Below are 21114 nucleotides of genomic sequence, written 5' to 3' on the forward strand. Positions count from 1 at the left end.
TCCTGTATGTCTTGCACAGGAGAAAATGCAAATGGACACAAATCTGGATGCTGTAGATGTCAGAAGATACAGGACTATTTGGACCATCTATCTGACCCAGTTACTCCTGCCAAAACTGCTCTAGCTCTGGCCATCAGCTTTCCTGGCCCTTATCATTGCTGTCCAATTGCTAGTGGTACAAACCTGGCCAACTGCAGGTTACTATATAGCCTTCTGATGTTAGTTCAGGTGTGTAGCCAAGTTGTTTCACCACAAATGCTCAGAAACCTACCTCATCCTCACAAGTTGAAACTGAAAATGTTACAAAGTTTGGTCACTATGCAATGTTGGATGTTCCCTGCTGCCACCTCTCCCTGGGAGCTCAATGTAGTCAAAATGCCAATCAGTTCAAACTGGCTTTGCTCTCAACCTCTTTGCACCTTCTACTGTGACAAGTAGATGGGCATATGCATTCCCCTATCTTAATCGACACTCAGACCCTGTCCATTTTTTACCCTACCTACCCCCCCTCACCACTCTTCTCTATATCTGTCCAAAGATGCGTGAGTTTTGCATTGATTGTTGTTACAGCCCCTATTGGAAGGCTGTTCTAGGCATCTAATATCTTATACAGATCAATACAAATAATCACAAGATAAATAATGTACATTACATTCATACCACATACAACCCATTCATACATACAAAGCAACTCCAAATGAACTAATATGAGGTGCCACCTGCCCAGAAATAATGAACAATAAATCAGACTATATAATATAGATTTTGAAAAATATGCAATAAACATCAACAAATGTCCATCTTATCAATTCTATGCATGAAACTTTGTTGTGATCAGCTCAACTCAAAAAACAATGAACAGTCTTCAAACAAAAAAAGAACCAGCATCCAAAAAATCAAGCTTTTAAACTGTAGATTTTCTTGGCTACCAGCTGGCTCTGAGCAACTTCACGATGGATGCCAAAAATTGAAGACACCAATGAATAATTTCATCATCAGTTCTACAGTGGACAACAGTGCCCACATGGTAATCAAAGTTTTGTTAACCAAGTTTCAACGTGGATCCTGTTGCAGGCAGAACACCTATACGATGACCAAATTATTAGCCCAACATGTTTTGCTGCAAAGGCTTCTTCAGGGGCATTATAAAAATTGAAACTTGGTTAACAAAATAACTGATTACCATGTGGGTGGTGGTGTCCGCTGTAGAACTGATGTTGAAATCATTCACTGGAGTCTTCAATTTTTGGCATCCTTTTTGAAGTTGCTCGGAGCCAGCTACTAGCTAAGAAACTGTACGGTTTTAGAAGCTTGGTTTTTTTGAATGCTTGTTCTTTATTTGTATGAAGACTGTACATTGTTTTTTGAGCTGAGTTGATCACAACTAAGAATTTCATGCATAGAATTGATAAGATGGACTTTTGTTGATGTTTATTGCATATTTTTCAAAATCTGTATTATATAATCTTTGAGAAAGATTTATTGTTCATTAATCCTGGGAGGGTGGCACCTCATATTAGTTCATTTAGGGTTGGTTTTGTATATATGAATGGGTTGTATGTGGTATGAATGTAATGTACATCAATTATCTCATGGTAGTTATTTGTATTGACCTATATAAGATACTAGAGTCATTGTTTTTAGCTACGAGATATTTTGTATAGAGAATTTTTCTAAAAATGATTAAAAATGCTGTTTAAGGTTACAATTTAATTAAATAAAAAATTTGTCCTGAAATATAATTATTTGCATTTATACCATACAATTTCCCTTTTTAGGGATTTTTCACAGTTATATTAATGCATGGGAACCTCTTATTTTTTTTCTATGTTCTAGGCAACTACCATCTTCTCGGCAAAGAAGAGTTTTTCCTTTGCCACCTTCCCTTCAATTCCATATCATAACCCTTACCTTTGAGTTTCTTTTTCTCTGGAACATGCAGCCTCTTGTACTACTCTTATTTTATATTAACAAAACATCATCTACCATAAACAACGATATTACGGAGGCACAGTCTTTTTTTTTTTTTTTTACTCCACTCTTGTTAAAATGTTCAAAGACCTTGCAGATATGCTTGTTTCATGCTTCAGGGATAATCTAGTGTCCAGAGGTATTCAAAGCAGCTACTGTCATGTTTAACTCCTCACCCACCCAATTAGCAGGGTGAGCCAAACTAAATACCAGTCTGTCTGTATTAGACAGATATCAGTCAGCGATCACAGGGCTTCCACTTTGGACCTCTAAGGCTGCAAACAGATCTGCTGTAGATTATGAGTTAATACGTCAAAGAATCCCCTGAAATGGCCTTGCAACATTTTGGAAAGAGTAATGAAGGAAGTTTCCAGAAACCAAGTGCTATATTTTTAAAAAACAAAACAAAACCTGATCGGAAGTTTTCTCACCAGGCCATATGGCAGGGCTGGAGTTGGGTGTTGCATGTTCCTCAATGCTTTCTGTTCTCAGCCTGCGCCGTTCACTCAGGAGAAGCCCTTGATAAACCATCCCTGTAAATTGGTTTGTTTCTGTCTGACTACTACAAAAAAGAAAAAAAAAAAGTTTTTCCATTTAGAAATTATTTTAAACTGGTATTTCCTTTAAACATTTAAATCCAAAACTGATGAGTCTATTTCAGTATTCTGTTAGGTGCTTGGGGATTTCAACATCAGTCTATTCCACGAGAGATCTTTTTGGAATCAATGAAGGCCTTGGGGTGGGACCAAATAATCCAAGGTCCCAACACAAGGCTGGCCATACATTAGACCTGATTTTTCTGTAATGCAACCAAATTCTTTGGTCAGACCATAAATTAATCGTAGAGTTCAACTGCACTCTCCCATGCAAACTATACACAATGTAATCAGATAGTAAAGAGATGCAAGCATCTTGGCATAGATGAATTAAAAAGAAAGCTACCTGCACAACTAGATACAATCTGCCGTGATGACATTACAACTGCTCTATCTGAAGGGGATGAAAATTCTAGGAACAGCTGATGAACTATGCAAACCATTAATGTGAAGGATGAGAACCATGGAACTCAGGTAAATTGAGAGAAGAAAAATAGGCTTTACAGTATGCTCAACATAAATGGAGAAAAGATAAGTCCAGCTCGAATCTAGAGAGATACAGACTGCTACTACAGAGTTTAGGGAATCCACCAATAAAGCAAAAACCAGATACTTTACTGCCAAATTCATGAGACAGGCTATAATATAAAATTCTTATTTGTAGAACGACTTACCAAATCTACCTTTGAAATTCACAAAATATTAAATCCTGCTTATCTCTCTTGCATTGTGAGGATTTTGTTTATTTCTTCACAAAAAAAATGGATGATTTATGCAGTAATTCCCACTGTTATATGATGCACTACTTGCAATACCTTATAAGCTTGGTATGCTTTTGGGAACATTTCTCTTTTGTTTCTAATACTGAAATTCAGCAAATAACTGTTAAACTAAACCTGACCTTTTGCGCATTAAACTGTACATTAAGAACTATTCACGAGGATATATCCTGTTATGTGACCAAAATTGCTAATCTTTCACGAACTAAAGGCTGGACCCCAGATGCAATAAAAAAAAAAGCTAGAGTCAGACCAACTCAATAACCATTCTAATGATCAGAATCTGTTGGCTAGCTAACAAGCCAATATCCTTTCCACCGTTCACGGCAAAAGTTATTGAAAGTGATCTACATAAACAGCAAACTGAATATCTTGAAGAAAACTTTATTAAACATCAATTTTGATTTAGGAAAAATGGAGTACAGAAATGTTACTATTATCAATGTCTAACATCATTTGACACGGTTTTGATATGTTTCAAAATATGTACTGGCTTTTGACACCATTGGACCATAAAATATTAATGAAGCACTTTGAAGAGATCAGTATTGCAGGATCCTTTAGGAAATGGTTTAATTCACTTATATCTGACCATACCCAGCAGATTCCGATAGGATACAATTTATAAGACAGGCAAGCTGAAGGGATCAGCAAAGTCTGCCACATTATTTTATATTTACTTATCACCTTTATGCAAACTATTAGGAGGTCTTGATTTAAATTTTCATATATATGCAGACTTATAATTCTTCATTCCAGTTAATAATTCAATTTCATTCACATTCAAACAGTTGGAGATTTATCAGTTATTAAATATCTCAAAAACTAAAATAATGTATTTATCCAGATGCTCAGATGTAGAGGAGTTGCCTGCATTTTTCAGGACAGAGAATTCTGATTGTGAATCATGTACCAGATCTTAAGGATGCTCTTGGATACCAGATGAACAAAGAAGTTACATATTCGTAACTTGATAAAAAAGGGGAATTATAAACTACGCATTTTAAGATGCTTGAAACCACTGCTAGAGCCAGACGATTTCCAATCTGTACTCCAAGCTTTATTATTTTCAGGAATCGATTACTGTAACTCCTTAATTCTTGGCCTTCCCAATAGTACCCTTAGATCTGAGCAATTGTTACAAAACTAGGTGCCTTAGTTTTGTCTGGGCAATCTAAATGTGATCATATTTCACCCATTTTATCATGGTTACCCATCTAATTCAGAATTTATTATAGGGTACTAAAACTGATCCAGAAAATAATTAAAATACCTACAGTACCTGAATGTAATCCACTTTGAAGTGCCAAAAAGCGGTATATGCATCAAACAAATAAACAAATAGCGATACTGAAATATCATGGTTGGGAATGGCCTTACACATGCATACTGCACAAAGAACATTAACATCAGCAAACAGGGGATTTTTGGCAGTTCTTACATTACATCAAGCCCATTTGGAGGAAGTTAGTGACCATGCTATTTCAGTGGCCGGTCCAAAAATGTGGAACTCTACACCTGAACATCTTAAAGAGTTATGTTCGATGCCAAGGCCGATACGAAAATCCTAAAAGACATGGCTTTTTCAGCAAGCTTTTCAGGAATGAACTTCTGAAAGAATGGATACCTCAAGTCATTCATTTCTTGATATCTTATAGCAAAAAAAAATTATGATTGGTCTTTACTATATCAGAGAGTTTTTTTTTTCAGGGCAAGTCAGTATTTTTGTTATTTAAAATGTATTTTTTTTAATGTTTATTTCTGTGCTTTTATGTGTGGTTTATAATTTATATACATATTAATTTTGTGAGCTGCCATGATCATGGGAGTGTGTGATTGTTAAATAACTTTAAATAAAGAAATAGATCTATTTTGTAAAATTGTACTGTACTACTGTAAAGCATACTAGCTTTGTAGCAGAGTATGTGATGGCTAATATCCAATGCTGAAATCTTTATTTTCCATAACTCATTAGATTCACATAGCATTTGTTAATAATCTTGTATGGAGTTGATGACACCAACATTTCAAAATAAAACCACAAAGCTCAGCTGAATACTACAAAGCCTCTTAGTGAATGTCTCATCCAATACGCTTTTTCACAGGCAGCAGGGAGGTAAGAGTTTTGTTTTTACCTGTAACTATGACTGTCACATAATGCTTGGTAAATTGAAGCAGAAAGCGAAGCAGCTAAGGAGTGAAGAGTGTAAACCTGAAAAGCAAAACACATCATGAAAAAAACAAAGCATCCTAGTAAAGCTTCTGAGATGCACACAATATGGCTACAAAAACAGCTTGTAAACCTGCGGCAGGGTCCAGCACTGCCAACAGAAACAGAAAATGAACAGACTATTCCTGAAACAAGCCAAGATGTGAAACCTCAGGGATCAAGATGTCAAGTTTTCTAATAAATGCCAAAATGAATCACTGATTTCTAGCTGCAAGGGAAAGGAACCTAATCTCTATGGCCAAGGTGAGAGAGCAAAGACATTCAGAAATATTAGAAATTTATTTATCGAGGCATCCAACATTCCCTTGCAAGAGAGGAGAAAGCTTACCTCATTGTATACAGACAAACACATACGGAGGGGGGTGGGTGGGGGGGGAAGGTTCAAATGGTTTACCTGGCTAATCTGGGCATTAGTCGATCAAACCTAACTGGTTAAAAATTTCCCAGCTCTGACTGGTTAAATTTTATTGGCAGGGAGGGCAATTTTAAAAGGCATCATAATGCTTTAAAACCATGGAAATGGTCTGTGATAAATCTGCCTGCAGGTAAATGTTTGCACAGATGTCCTGTATGTGCGTACATTTACCTGGACCAGGCAGAGGCATTCCTGGGGCAGAGATAGGGAGCAGTTTGGATTTATCCACATGCTTTCGGATTTTCAAAAGTGTGCCTGCAAATTTTCCTGGGTGGTTTGGTTGGGGTATTTTCCAGGCGAGCACTGGTGTAATCTATGCATTTATTTGCTGACTCCCTTAGGTGGGCTGTCACCAAATCACCCCATAAATGCATCAGTGCCAGGATGTGGCTAGGGCAGGGAACGGAATGGAGGTGGCTAGCACAGAAGATCAGTGCTAGCCAGTTGAGTTTCCCAGTTACCTCTGAGCAGAAAAAAAAGAGCAACCTAAACCTGGCCGGGCAAATTTTCAGTCGACAGCCTAGTTGATAATCAGCTGAAAATCAGGCTAAAGATAAGTGAGTAAAATCATCTGCTTAGCTTTCATGCTCAGTGGGTTCTTGAAAATGGGCCCTGTAAGTGAGAACCGGGAGGCATTCTTTCTGTACAACATAAGTAAAGCCCTTGATGACTCAGGCCTCGATGACTCGACATTATAAAGGGCTCAGATTTGAAACATCCTCTTGTTTTTTTTGATCTGCCCTTTCACCGAGTTACTGACGTGGCCTAGCACATTACCTTCACATCTTTAACATCCGGATGCGGTGGCATTTTCATCTGCACAATCGTATAAAGGATGTCGTGGATGTGATTATTCAAGTACAGCACGGGGTTGGCAATAACGGTTTTAGTCACAGCAATACTTGCTGAAAGCAAGGGAAGCGTTGTAGGTAGTGGAAGAGGAGACTGAAGCTGCTTCACAGTAGTTTCCTGTGTTTACCAAAAAAAAAAAAAAAAAAAAAAACGACAACTAAATGGAATATTATGTAATTTATTGCTTTAAATAACCTCAGCAGCAAGCTTTTACATACAAACAAACGAAACACAGAGAGGTGCAAGACTATTTTTGCAGCACTTCCCAAGGGACATCTGGCTGAAGGGAAGTCATGGAACTGAAGTGTTTCTGTTGCGCCAATTTATTAATGCATAACTAGGGACTGGTCAACTGGGTTGGACTAGACTCCAAGGTCCGGTTTGAATCCCAGAAATTCTTATCTCTTTACTCAGAAAAGTGTGGAAAATGTGAAGTCAAAATCAGACCAGTGAACTTCAGTTTTGAAGCAAGATTCATCGATTCAAGGAACCGGTATTGGAGGGTTTTTTTTTTGGGGGGGGGGGGGGGGGGGGGGGGGAGTGAATTTTCTTGAGGGTTTGCTGACCTAGCTCACAAGCTTTCTCTTGAAAAGTCCACACCCCCTTATCTTCACGCTCTCATCTAGCTCGAAACTGAAACCTCGTCGTTTAAATTCATTATGAGATTTGTCACAGATTTCACAAACCCTGGTGATATTTTTCACAATACTGGTCCTTCTGCCCATAAAAGTATCAGAGCTAGGTCAGATCTGGAGCAGTTCCATGGAAAACGCGATTCTCACCAAAGTTTCCCCCCCCCCCCCCCCCCCCCATTTGTTCACCTTGCTGCCTTGGCTATGGCCCAAGACTCAGAATCAGAACAACTGGCCGAGCTGTGGCTAACTTGTTCGTGGCCCAGCAGCAGCCCTCTCCTCAAAGTATTAGTGCTGGATACAAACACAATGCTGCCGCTGCTGCAGTACAAATTCGTTCAAGGACATTACAGTTTTAGAGGTCAATATTCCAACCAATGCACACGGTCATCAGCTGCCTGAAAACGGCCCTCCCTAGATACGGCCAGAAGCCTGAGTGTTCTTCAGCAACGAGAGGAGTGGCTCCTCCAGCAGAGCGAGCAGGTGCAAGCATTTCGCTTTGAAGAACTGGTGCAAAGCCCATGGGTAAAAAAAAAAAAAAAAAAAAAAGAAAGAAAAAGAAAAAGATACAATCGGACTTTGTCCCACTGTGAACAGTTTGATAATCATCACCCCCTCATTACCTTAGGTCATCACAGGGACATAAACACACGTTTCAAGTCAGAAAACACGCGTCAAAGTTTTCAAAAGGTGCAAATGAAAGCAAGCGCTTATAAGGAAAACCATATCGGGGAACTGTTAGTCTCTGGGAAGGGCAGAATACTCGTGTTCGTTCCATACAACGCTTCATTTATTTATTTATTTATTTTTAATTTTTATATACCGGAATTCCTGTATGCAATACAAATCAATACAAATCAATCCGGTTTACATGTAACAAAAAGGTTGCCCTGGTCTGGGAGGTTAGACCGGGGTTTTTTACATAGAACATTTGCATCCTAGTTGTGGCACTGTGTCTGTAGCATGCATTGAAGCATACAGACGAGCAAGAGGCCAGGAATACTATCAGGGAAGGTCGGTCTGCAGGGCACAGAAGCACGAAACAACATTTCAGCTCCTGTCACAAAGACAAATGGTCTCAACATGCCCTTTATGCACTTTCTTGAAAGGGAAAATGGGAACCATGAAGGACACAATGATAGTAAAGACAGCCAGACTAATTCTAGATCAAGATTTTCCTCACACAGGAGCTTTCTACTATGGCTTTAAACAGACAGAATACTTTGCACGGATGCAGGGGTAATTTTGACTTGGTAAAAGTCGAGACATATTGTATAGAGGTCTATGCACTAAAGTTTAAGGCATGCACTGAGGCTGTTTACTGCACATGCTGGTGCTAGATTTTAGACAGCTTTTTTTTTTTCTACCATACTGGGTCAGACCAAGGGTCCATCAAGCCCAGCATCCTGTTACCAACAGTGGCCAATCCAGGCCATAAGAACCTGGCAAGTACCCAAAAACTAAGTCTATTCCATGTTACCGTTGCTAGTAATAGCAGTGGCTATTTTCTAAGTCAACTTAATTGATAGCAGGTAATGGACTTCTCCAAGAACTTATCCAATCCTTTTTTAAACACAGCTATACTAACTGCACTAACTACATCCTCTGGCAACAAATTCCAGAGTTTAATTGTGCATTGAGTAAAAAAGAACTTTCTCCAAGTAGTTTTAAATGTGCCACATGCTAACTTCATGGAGTTCCCCCAAGTCTTTCTATTATCCAAAAGAATAAATAACCGATTCACATCTACCCGTTCTAGACCTCTCATGATTTTAAACACCTCTATCATATCCCCCCTCAGCCGTCTCTTCTCCAAGCTGAAAAGTCATAACCTCTTTAGTTTTTCCTCATAGGGGAGCTGTTCCATTCACCTCATCATTTTGGTAGCCCTTCTCTGTACCTTCTCCATCGCAATTATATCTTTTTTGAGATGCGGCGACCAGAATTGTACACAGTATTCAAGGTGCGGTCTCACCATGGAGCGATACAGAGGCATTATGACATTTTCCGTTTTATTCACCATTCCCTTTCTAATAATTCCCAACATTCTGTTTGCTTTTTTGACGGCTGCAGCACACTGAACAGACAATTTCAATGTGTTATCCACTATGATGCCTAGATCTCTTTCTTGGGTTGTAGCACCTAATATGGAACCTAACATTGTGTAACTATAGCATGGGTTATTTTTCCCTATATGCATCACCTTGCACTTATCCACATTAAATTTCATCTGCCATTTTGATGCCCAATTTTCCAGTCTCACAAGGTCTTCCTGCAATTTATCACAATCTGCTTGTGACTTAACTACTCTGAACAATTTTGTATCATCTGCAGATTTGATTATCTCACTCGTCGTATTTCTTTCCAGATCATTTATAAATATATTGAAAAGTAAGGGTCCCAATACAGATCCCTGAGGCACTCCACTGCCCACGCCCTTCCACTGAGAAAATTGTCCATTTAATCCTACTCTCTGTTTTCTGTCTTTTAGCCAGTTTGCAATCCATGAAAGGACATTGCCACCTATCCCATGACTTTTTTCTTTTCCTAGAAGCCTCTCATGAGGAACTTTGTCAAACGCCTTCTGAAAACCCAAGTACACTACATCTACCGGTTCACCTTTATCCACATGTTTATTAATTCCTTCAAAAAAGTGAAGCAGATTTGTGAGGCAAGACTTGCCTTGGGTAAAGTCATGCTGACTTTGTTCCATTAAACCATGTCTTTCTATATGTTCTATGATTTTGATGTTTAGAACACTTTCCACTATTTTTCCTGGCACTGAAGTCAGGCTAACCGGTCTGTAGTTTCCCGGATCGCCCCTGGAGCCCTTTTTAAATATTGGGGTTACATTAGCTATCCTCCAGTCTTCAGGTACAATGGATGATTTTAATGATAGGTTACAAATTTTTCCTAATAGGTCTGAAATTTCATTTTTTAGTTCCTTCAGAACTCTGGGATGTATATCATCCTATCCAGGTGATTTACTACTCTTCAGTTGGTCAATCAGGTCTACCACATCTTCTCGGTTCACCGTGATTTGATTCAGTCCATCTGAATCGTTACCCATGAAAACCTTCTCCAGTACGGGTATCTCCCCAACATCCTCTTCAGTAAACACCGAAGCAAAGAAATCATTTAATCTTTCCGCGATGGCCTTATCTTCTCTAAGTGCCCCTTTAACTCCTCGATCATCTAACGGTCCAACTGACTCCCTCACAGGCTTTCTGCTTCGGATATATTTAGAAAGGATTTTACTGAGAGTTTTTGCCTCTGCGGCCAACTTTTTTTCAAATTCTCTCTTAGCCTGTCTTATCAATGTCTTACATTTAACTTGCCATAGTTTATGCATTAGCCTTTTTTCTTCTGTTGGATCCTTCTTCCAATTTTTGAATGAAGATCTTTTGGCTAAAATAGCTTCTTTCACCTCCCCTTTTAACCATGCCGGTAATCTTTTTACCTTCTTTTCACCTTTCTTAATGTGTGGAATACATCTGGACTGTGCTTCTAGAATGGTATTTTTTTTTTTTTAACAATGACCACACCTTTTGCACACTTTTTACTTTTGTAGCTGCTCCTTTCAGTTTTTTTCTAACAATTTTTCTCATTTTATCAAAGTTTCCCTTTTGAAAGTTTAGCACGAGAGCCGTGGATTTGCATACTGTCCCTCTTCCAGTCATTAATTCAAATTTGATCATATTATGATCACCATTGCCAAGCAGCCCCACCACAGTTACCTCTCTCACCAAATCCTGTGCTCCACTGGGAATTAGATATAAAATTGCTCCCTCTCTCGTCGGTTCCTGAACCAATTGCTCCATAAAGCTATCATTTATTCCATCCAGGAACGTTATCTCTCTAGCGTGTCCTGATGATACATTTACCCAGTCAATATTGGGGTAATTGAAGTTTCCCATTATCACCGCACTACCAATTTGGTTAGCTTCCCTAATTTCTCTTAGCATTTCACTGTCCATCTCACCATCTTGACTAGGTGGATGGTAGTATACTCCTATCACTATAGTCTTCCTGACACACAAGGGATTTCTACCCATAAAGATTCAATTTTGCATTTTGTCTCATGCAGGATGTTTATCCTGTTGGACTCTATGCCATCCCGGACATAAAGCGCCACACTGCCTCCTGGGTGCTCCTCTCCGTCATTGCGATATAATTTGTACCCCGGTATAGCACTGTCCCATTGGTTGTCCTCCTTCCACCATGTCTCTTAGATGCCAATTAAGTCTATGTCATCATTCACTGCTATACATTCTTATTCTCCCATCTTACTTCTTAGACTTCTGGCATTAACATACAAACATTTCAAAGTTTGTTTTTTGTTTGTTTTTGTTTGTTTTTTGTTTTTTAGCTCAGGTGAGTTTTTAGTTACAGGCACTTGGACTACTTTTCTTATTATTGGAACCTTATTGTCAGGATGCCCTAATTCTAATGCATCATTAATATCCTTTGAAGAAACCTCTCTCCGAACCATGCGCTGCTGAGCAACTGTCAGCTTTCCCCTTTGTTCTAGTTTAAAAGCTGCTCTATCTCCTTTTTAAAGGTTAGCGCCAGAGTGACTCACTGCTCTCTTGATTAACAAATGTTGGTACCTAACCAAACCAAATCACACTACCTCAACACCTTTCCAAGGTGAGTAACTGAACTGAACTTTTCAACCTTTTTACTTAGGTATACACTGCTCCTAGCTTATTTCAAGCTTCTGGCTACTTTTTTTTTTTTTTTTTTTTAAATACAAACACTCAGTTCTGCTTAATAGTTGCCTTACAGACTTTTAAAAATAAACACACTAACTACTGCTTACTAGCTGCCTTACTGACTGACCATTTAAAAATACAGTCTAACTTGTTTATTCGCTGTCTTACTATTAAAAGCACAAACATACTAAATAATATTCCCAGTTAACTTTGCCCCAATACTTTTGAAAAAGACAATGTCCCAAGCAAAAACTTACTGATTCTTTTCAGCCACCAGCAAGGTGATCCTCTCCTCTCAGTGCTCCCACTGGAAGCCTGTGGGCTTGCAGAGAAACTCCCCAGAGAATGCAGGTTCTTTGGGGCCACAAACTTTGCAACTGCTTGCAGCAGCAGGTGCTAAACAATGCACAGGGATTTCAAAATGAAATCCGTTGTGTGCGCTTTCCCTCTTCCACCCTATACCTGCACAATTTTGCCCACACTGGGTGGGGAGTGTGGCAATTATCAAAATGGCTTTTTATGCCATGTAAAAAGTCTTAAAAACTACCCTCCCTGGCTTGTGTGTGCCAAAATGTGTACACCTGCACATGGAAACAATGTATACCATAGGCAAATTAGAGACTTGGGGGTCCATATTCAAAGGCATTTAGCTGGATAACTTAAGTTGATATCCTTTTCAAGATGCAGCCTCCAGAACTGTACCCGGTACTCCAAGTGAGGTCTCACCAGAGGCATTATCACCTTCTTTTAGGCTGTAGTGGACACATGGTAAATAGTGGTATGATCTACTCCACGTGCTATTTGGTTTGCACTTACTCATACTTAAATTGTAACAGCTGCTCAGGCCAGGAATTAACCTTTCAGCTAACAAGCGACTCAGTGGCCCATGTGGTCTTTCTGCCATCATGTTTCTAAAAGGCTCTGCTAACAGGACATATTATTTGGTTAGTTCAATAAAATTTGTGAACAGCTTTCCAGATTTTCTTTAAAAGTCACCCCACAGCGATGTACAGAAAAGAAGCATAAAAGAATACAGATGGAGGCTTTTTGAAAGGCTCTAGATTTATATTATATTAATAATTAGTTTGTTTAAATATATTACCAATGACTCTGCTGGCTCATTCCCTAGTGAGTTCAGTGGAGTGTTATGAATTTTCTAATTATAATATGAATTTGTATTTTTATGAGCTGTAGTTTGATTTGTATTTAATGTAAAGGCAGGATATTAAGTGCAGATTGAAAAAGAAATGTGATTACTGCAACAGGAGTTATTGAAGGCATGGAAGAGGACTGGGAAAAGATGGAGGAGAGAGAGACAGAGAGAGAGAGAGACATAGAGAAAGGAGGTGGCCAGAGAGGAGAGACACCAATGCACACGATCGCTTCAAAAACAATCCCGCATTTATTTAGACGGCAACTGTTTTTCCAAACATTGCTGTACACTTTACAATGTAAAAGACACAATGCTGTAACTACTTCAAATAAAGGCCCATCCAACAAGGCCTTATTCGATGACACGATTTTGCTTAAATGTTGCATGGTGTGTGTTCTATGTCTTGCGTGTTCTCAGATGATACAAATGTTATGCAAGACAGGTGTTGCAGAAGACACAAAGCAGCAGCAGTTGAACAATACGCCCCTCACAGAGGGCATCAAGTGGACACTAGGAGGAATGGACAGGAGTCAGCATCTTCCCAACAAAGCTTGGACATCCCCCTCTCCAGCCTTTTCACCTCTCCTTGGGTCCGTGGCCCTCCGAGACAGCTGCTCCTACATATGCCTGGATGGAGTGGACGTAGCTTTGATGGAAGGAGCACATGGTGGTGTGGCTGGTTGTTAGGACCGTCTGCTAGTGTATAGCAATGGGCATTCCTGAAGTTAGTCTGTTCAGAGATCATAGCACACGTTCAGAGGTTTCAGTGTATACAGTCATCAGGTCATCTAGAGCTTCTTTCAGGTCATTTGAATCTGCAGCTTTTCTTTTTGTTAAACTACAACTCTGAAGCCCTCATGGACTTTCCCATTGTATCATTGCTGTCCTAATACTACAGGGTGCTTGGAGGAAGAGGTTTGTTAAAGGACATAGCTCTCACGAGTCAGGCTCATCAGATTCCTTCCTAAGATCAAGGGGATGGATCTTCCAGGCCTGGCCAAGGTACTCTATGAAGCCAGTACTTCTCCTTGCAGACTCTACTGGCTGGATGTTGTGTGAGAGTATAGGTCGGTCATATGTGATGTATGCAATGAAGCATTCTCTGCCTGTTCCGATTCCTGACCTGTTGGCTGTATGCGCTTAGAGTTCAGGGTACTCACCACAAACCCACTTGATCTGGAAAAGATACAGAGGTAAGTTGTATTGTTTGAGCCCATGCATCCCCTTTTGCTTCCATCAAAAACGTGAGGAATTTATTGCAAGCCCCCCTAATACAGCCCTGAAATATATTTTAGTGCAACACTAAGTTCCCAACTTCCCTAAAAGATCCTAGCCCGATTTTATACTCCTATTCCTTCCAAAATGTTCCTCCACCTGCTAAGTCTGTAAACGGCTACAAGCTTTATACAAAGGTCAAGGCCTGCAAGAAGCCCTTCTAAGGAACATTCGTGGACTCTTGCTGTGTGTTCCTAATTTGTGTTCTTTAATGTGGGCAACTCACCAGCTTAACCCTGATATATGGCTGATGCTATATTCATAGACTGTAGAAGGCTGATGATAATACCTGGACAACATTTTAACAAGGTGTTGCTTCAGTAGTGTGAGGCGAATAGGACAGACAGGACCATCTTTTATCTTCCAGTGGGTACAGATACCCTGTTTAATGTCCTAATAGTGAGGTTTCACATGTGCTCTTGTCCTGAGAGAAATTGTAAGGCTGTTGATGTCCAATGCTATTTGTTTCCAAATGTGGTCCTTTGCTGACAGGGATTTCCCTTGAGGAGTCTCTTGCAAACAGCACATTGTAGTCCTCCAGGACCAGATCTAAAATGAAGTTTTCTTCTACAACAAAATGCAACATTCATTGATGTGGTTGTACCTCTACTACTATAATGCATGATCCAACCTCCTGCTCCTCCTCCCCTACCTCCTGAACATAGAAAGTGCATATTTTTGGGTAAAACCGCCTCTTTTATATCTCCTTCCCTGTCCATTCTCCCCCTGCTGGGCTATCCTGCATTCTTCCAGCCAGTGTCTAATGGGCCTTATCTGGGCTATGGGTTTCCTCCTCCACCCCTCTATTTTGACTGCTCTCCCTCTGGCTCAATCCTTCCTCTCCATCTTTATTTGCAGGGTGGCGAGCCGTCTTCCTATAGCTTTCACTCTCCTCATGACTTGACCAACCCTCCCTCTCTTCCCTACTACTCCTATGCACTTTCACTTCTCACATGCCTTTCACACCCATGCACAGTTGCTCAACCTCTTCCATGCTCTACTCTTGCCAACCCCATCCTTTTGTCTAATTTGACAAGACCCTTAATAGCTTGGAAGGCTGATGGAGAGAAACACATTTATCCTCAGACCTGGAACAATGGACAAACAAAGGAAAGGTAATACACAACACAAGCCACACAGACATTTGATTTTTCTATCCTCAGATTCCTTTCACCTCCTCTCCTGTTGCTCTTCTGTTTTCCCCTCAGTATTGGCAACCAGTTCCATGGTGCTGGGCCTTCTTTTATAAAATTTCCAAGCATAGTCTGAACCAAGAGGAAGAGAGGACTGGGCACGCTCAAGTTTAGCACATGTATGCAGTTTTCAACAGAAGTCACAAGCGATTTGGTGGTCAGGGAGAAATAGCATGTCAACAGTACTTGTATGTGTTAGTATGCAGATTGTGTGCGCATATATAGACATTACCTTTTAGCACGTGAACTAAAAATCTTACTGCATCACTCAAGTGCAATTTTACCACAAGTTTCAGTAGATAGGTCCCTATAGACTGAGTTTTATCTATTGCTAGCATGTGTTTTCTGCTATCAGCACTAGAGAATTTGTTTAGCTATGGGGTAAACAATGGATGGTTACTCAAAGTAGCAAATCATGCCTCTTTAAGGCACACAAGAGAACTTTCCTAACTAGCTTCACACATTAACACTTGATATATACAGTATTATCACTGTGACAATTATATAATTAACAAAACTCAGTGTGTTAATAAAATGATCTTACCTGCTGTGACTCTTGTAACAAAAATTTCAGTTCCATTCTCACAGAGGCCAGACCACCTCCTTGTGCTCCATGCAAACTGCAGTAACTAAGAAACACTCTCAGCAGAGCTTGGTTGTTCTGCAACCACCACTTTCGTTTCTCCGCATGTTCCCGTTTAGCTTGCAGTCGGCGCCGTTCTATCTGGTGACGTTCATATGAGCCAATATCTGGCTTATCTAGAACCATTTCAGGTGCTGCTATGTCACCGTCTAATTTTGAATATGTTTCAGTATAATATTCTTTGCTTTCCGTTTCACGGTTGCATATATCATGCATAGCAGCAATTTCCTTTTCTAACCAGTTGTACAGCTGGAACCTAAGTTTTCCACCATCTATCTCATAACCCGTAGCCAAAGTCCTTAGCTCCGTCATCAGGATTTTCAAACATGCTCTAAACTTGAGCTGTTCGGCAATCACATCAACCTCCGTGTGACTAGATGTCTCAAAACATGTTTGGGACTCCTTACCATCTGGGCCTTTTTCCTTTTGTGTTTTGTCTTTCTGTTCCACTTTTGAATCTTTCATTATTAAACCACTGTTGTCTTCCTCATCTTCCAATGCAGCACTGTTATCTTCTCCCCAGTCAAGAAGAAGAGGATCATCGTCAATTTTTATAATTGGCTGACTCCAGTCGAAATCTGTTGTGGAGCCTTGGAAACTTGGCATTTCCAAACCAGTGGAAGCAGAAACTGGCTTTGACCAATCGAGGTCTTGGATTGCTGTATCATTCTTTGCAGACTGCAGGTCATTTTGCCCTTTAAAACTTGAGCTGTGTTCATCTGCATTTGCAGGATCATCGCCTTTTTTACTTAACTTTGGAATTTTGGAGAGCACCTCCAGAGCTAATACAGGGCACCCAACTTTGAAGTGAGCATTTGCAGTGGTAAAAAATAACTTCCGTTCTATAAGATTGATTTCATCAACAAAACTTTTCTCCGTTTTCATACCGAGGGTTGCCAAGGTGCCGTCAGGTGAGGAAAAATATCTTCGTATGAGTAAGGGATGTGTGCGAAGGTAGTTGTAAAAACTGAACACCACAGGATTACATGATTTGATGATAACTACAGGAATCAAACAGATGTTAGAGTCTGTATTAAAAAACGTATGCAATATCTACACAATACTTTTTTTTGATAATGGACAACACTTACTCAGATGGACAAAAGTCTGGAATTAGCTTTTTACCACCAACAAATATGCACCAAAACATAAATTAGCTAACACGGGCAAAGTTATCAAGCTCCCATTTTCATCTGGTGCACAGTGAGTACAAGGCTAAATATTTTCAGGCACTGCTGGGACCAGTTTTTTCTGCACCGGGGCAGATATTCATAATGCTGCTCTGCTCCTGTTGACTGCTCTAGCACAACGCTCTCTCCTCTGGTGGTGAAAGCACATTTCTCTTTCTCTCTGGTGGTGGTGTTCCAACAAAGCACCTCCTCTCTCTCCCCTTCCTGCTCAGCAATCCCCTCTTTCTCTTCTCCCAACCCTTGCCCAGCATCTCCCTCTCATTTCCTCCACTCCTTCCTCTGCATTCCGTTCTTCCCTCCCCCCCCAACTGCACTCTGTGACCTCCATTTCTCTCTCTCTCCCACACTCTACTCCTTGCCCTGGACCCCCTTCTTTCTCCTCCATCCACTCCTCCTCTTTCTCCCTTCCATTCCTTCTCCAGCAGCAATCTCTCCCACACACCCCTTGCCCGGCAGCACCCCCTACCACCTGTCTCCTTCCTAGCAGCTTCCCCTCATGCTCTACCTAGCAGCAGCCGCCCTCTCTTTCTCTGCTTAACAACAGAAGTCCCTTCTCCTCTCAATCATCTGCCTATCAGCATCAGCTGTCTCACCCCCCACCAATGCTCTGCCCAGCAGCAGGTCCCCTTCTCTTCCCCTCCTGCCCGGCAGCAGGTCCCCTCTCTTCCCCTCTTGCCCGGCAGCAGGTCCCCTTCTCTTCCCCTCCTGCCCGGCAGCAGGTCCCCTCTCTTCCCCTATTACCCGGCATCAGGTCCCTTCTCTTCCCCTCCAGCCCGGCAGCAGGTCCCCTCTCTTCCCCTCCTGCCCGGCAGCAGCAGCAGGTCCCCTCTCTTCCCCTCCTGCCTGGCAGCAGTCTTCTTTTCATCCCCACCCCCTCCCATTTTCTCTCCCCTCTCTGTAGATCTTTGTGCAGCAGCAGTGGCAATAACTTCAGAAACTTGAAATAAAATCATCATGGAGCCTGTGAGCCAGGACGCATTCACAGGCCATGAGGCAGCTCCTATTCTCCCACAAAAGCTTATTCATTGCAGATAGCCTGAAACATTATTGCTTGGGGGGTCTCACAGGACAGATTTGGGAATTACCAGCCCAGGTGAACCTTCAGTTTTGCAAGTCCCACCCACAGGCTTCCCTTGAGATTTTGATAAATTCAGCAAATTCCCAGAATAATACTGTAAAATCACATAATTGGATATCAGCAAATATTAAACTGTTTTGTGTGTGTCTCTCTCTCTTCTAGATATACACAGATATAAACACATAATGCAAAATCACTTCACACTGATGAATGTGTCATCTGTGATTCTTGGGGCTAGAAGGCAAAAACTAAAACAAAAAATACCTAAATTCTTCAATTAGAAGAAATTCATACTGCAGTGACCAAAGGTAATCTCTGAAATGGCTGGCTGGGCTGAATTCAGATATTTCCCCTTCCACTCACCATAGGAAAAAAAAAATTAAAATTATGTTATCACTTCTCTAACAGTGATATAAAGTTCTTTCATTTTAGGAAACACCACAAAACCTTGCAAAAAAGTCATTCAAAACCTTTACCATACCAAAACAGCACTAACTCCCAGAACTCAAACAGCAACTGCCCGGTATGAAAAGGCACCAGGCCTTAAAATACCAATACTACCGGGAAAACTGAACTGCTTAGATCCCTATACAGAACCTGCATGCGAGCAGAACACCTTACTTCAGTAACACACACACAGCACACAGACCCTCACCAAATAAGGACGGCAAATTAGAAATAGAATCACGCAGGCAAAATTCTTTGTTCTGCTATCCATTTGAGCTTAATCCCTCTCTCCGGTTTTCTGCAGAAGAAGGGAAGGGGCAACAAGAGGAGAGGAGGGGGTAGGATTAGGGAGCAGAGGGATGATTATACCTGGTACTGTGCTCTGCCTGCTCTAGGCTCACCCCCTACCCTGCACCCTCCTGTTCCTGTATGCTGCCTGAGAGGGGAGGGGAGGTTGAGGAGCAGGAAGCAGAGAACTGTTTCCTGCTGCCTGAGATTTAGGGCACTGGTCAATGGTTTCATCAGGGCAAAGCCCGGTGTAGTTATGAAACGGGGATCCCCTGCCTTGCCCTGGTGATGGCCCCTTTGAACCTGATGCCAGGGGACAGCTGCCCCCTTTGTCCTCTCCCTTTCTCACCCATCCCAGTACCGTTTTCAGGTGAGAGAATGAATTCCAGATCCTTTGCGTTGTAATTCGTGTCCTTTTGAGACTGCCGCTTCATAGGGAAGGTAATTTTATAATTGTGAGTGGTAGGGCAGTATCTGCATGTATCGTTTTTATGTAGGCTCTTGCCTGAATTTTCCAAGCTAAATTATGTCCTCAGATTCGTTTTGAAAGCCTGTGCATAACGTGCTTGAGTATATGCACAGATTACTGCCTCTTCACGGGACGTCACTTATGCAGGTTAGTTTAAGCACGAACTTTTTAAAATTAAAAAGTTGCATGTAAGTTCCAAATCTGCTCCAACTGCACCTCCCCCTGAAACATCTCTGTGCAGTTCATATAAAAGTGGAGGTGTAACAGGATTATGATACTTTTGTGTGAAAAGAGCCATTTATGGGCTTAAAAATAAAGATCCTATGTACGTAGATGACTTTGAAAATCAGGCCCACAATGTAACAGTTACAGCAAAACAAGATGGAAAATGTATGCTTAACTCCAATTTAAATCTCCCACAAATTGTTTCTGAATCAAGGAAGGAGGGAGAGGAAGGGGAAAGAATGGGGATGCCTGGCTCTTTGGACAACATGTCAGCTAGGTGCTATCGCTGTCTCCCGGCAATGGGATTAACCTCCCAAAAGGATAACTTTTCTACCAGAGCAAACATGCAAGAAAAAAAAAAAAAAGGCATATCCAATCTGCTCAGGATGAAAACAGAAACACTGTTTCAGGGTATAACAGGGAAGAAATAAAAGAAGACAATTTGCATAAGTAGGTGAATATTTACATAACCATCCCTTTGGCATATCAGCTCTAAAAGCACATTTGTACAAGTTTTCCTCACCTGGATTTTCATCTTCATCCTTAGGTGTTTGCTCCAGTAACGTATCCAATGCCTTAGTGTAATCCTTCATTATCCAGTAAGCAATGCTGCGCAAGAAGGGGTCTGAATGCAACCTGGCACAGCTGAACCCTGTGCCGTCCTTCTGGCAACCCAGAACCTTTTCATAAAGGATGGATTCATAGGTGGACGACGTCTCAAATTCTGACTCGTACAAGCGAGCTATAATCATGGCTAGCTGGATGTCTTCCATTTTTTCAAGGCAAACCTACAGACAAGCGAAGAGGAATTCTGCTAAGACACATCAAGGGTAATTTTATAACTGCGGGTGACTTACGCGGCTTCTACACGCATAAATTACACCCAATTTTCAACGTGAACTTTTGTGCATGATCACGTTCAAATCATGCAAAAGATCACACATGAAGTCACCCGCAAACTTA

At 40.9% G+C, this 21114-nt stretch overlaps 1 protein-coding gene across 2 annotated transcripts in view; it reads right to left on the minus strand.

The window, feature by feature from the left end:
• DMXL2 (Dmx like 2) overlaps positions 1-21114 on the minus strand; it is a 199409-nt gene that overhangs the window by 49881 nt on the left and 128414 nt on the right. For both annotated transcript variants that reach the window (XM_029575476.1, XM_029575477.1), the window contains exons 23-27: positions 20675-20939; positions 16356-17455; positions 6769-6960; positions 5482-5558; positions 2403-2533 (exon numbers count right to left, since the gene is read on the minus strand). In XM_029575476.1, the coding sequence (XP_029431336.1) occupies positions 2403-2533; positions 5482-5558; positions 6769-6960; positions 16356-17455; positions 20675-20939 (1765 nt within the window). The remainder of the gene's footprint in view (positions 1-2402; positions 2534-5481; positions 5559-6768; positions 6961-16355; positions 17456-20674; positions 20940-21114) is intronic.

The sequence above is a fragment of the Rhinatrema bivittatum genome, chromosome 13 (genome assembly GCF_901001135.1).
Source record: "Rhinatrema bivittatum chromosome 13, aRhiBiv1.1, whole genome shotgun sequence".
In the NCBI taxonomy this organism is placed as follows: Eukaryota; Metazoa; Chordata; class Amphibia; order Gymnophiona; family Rhinatrematidae; genus Rhinatrema; species Rhinatrema bivittatum.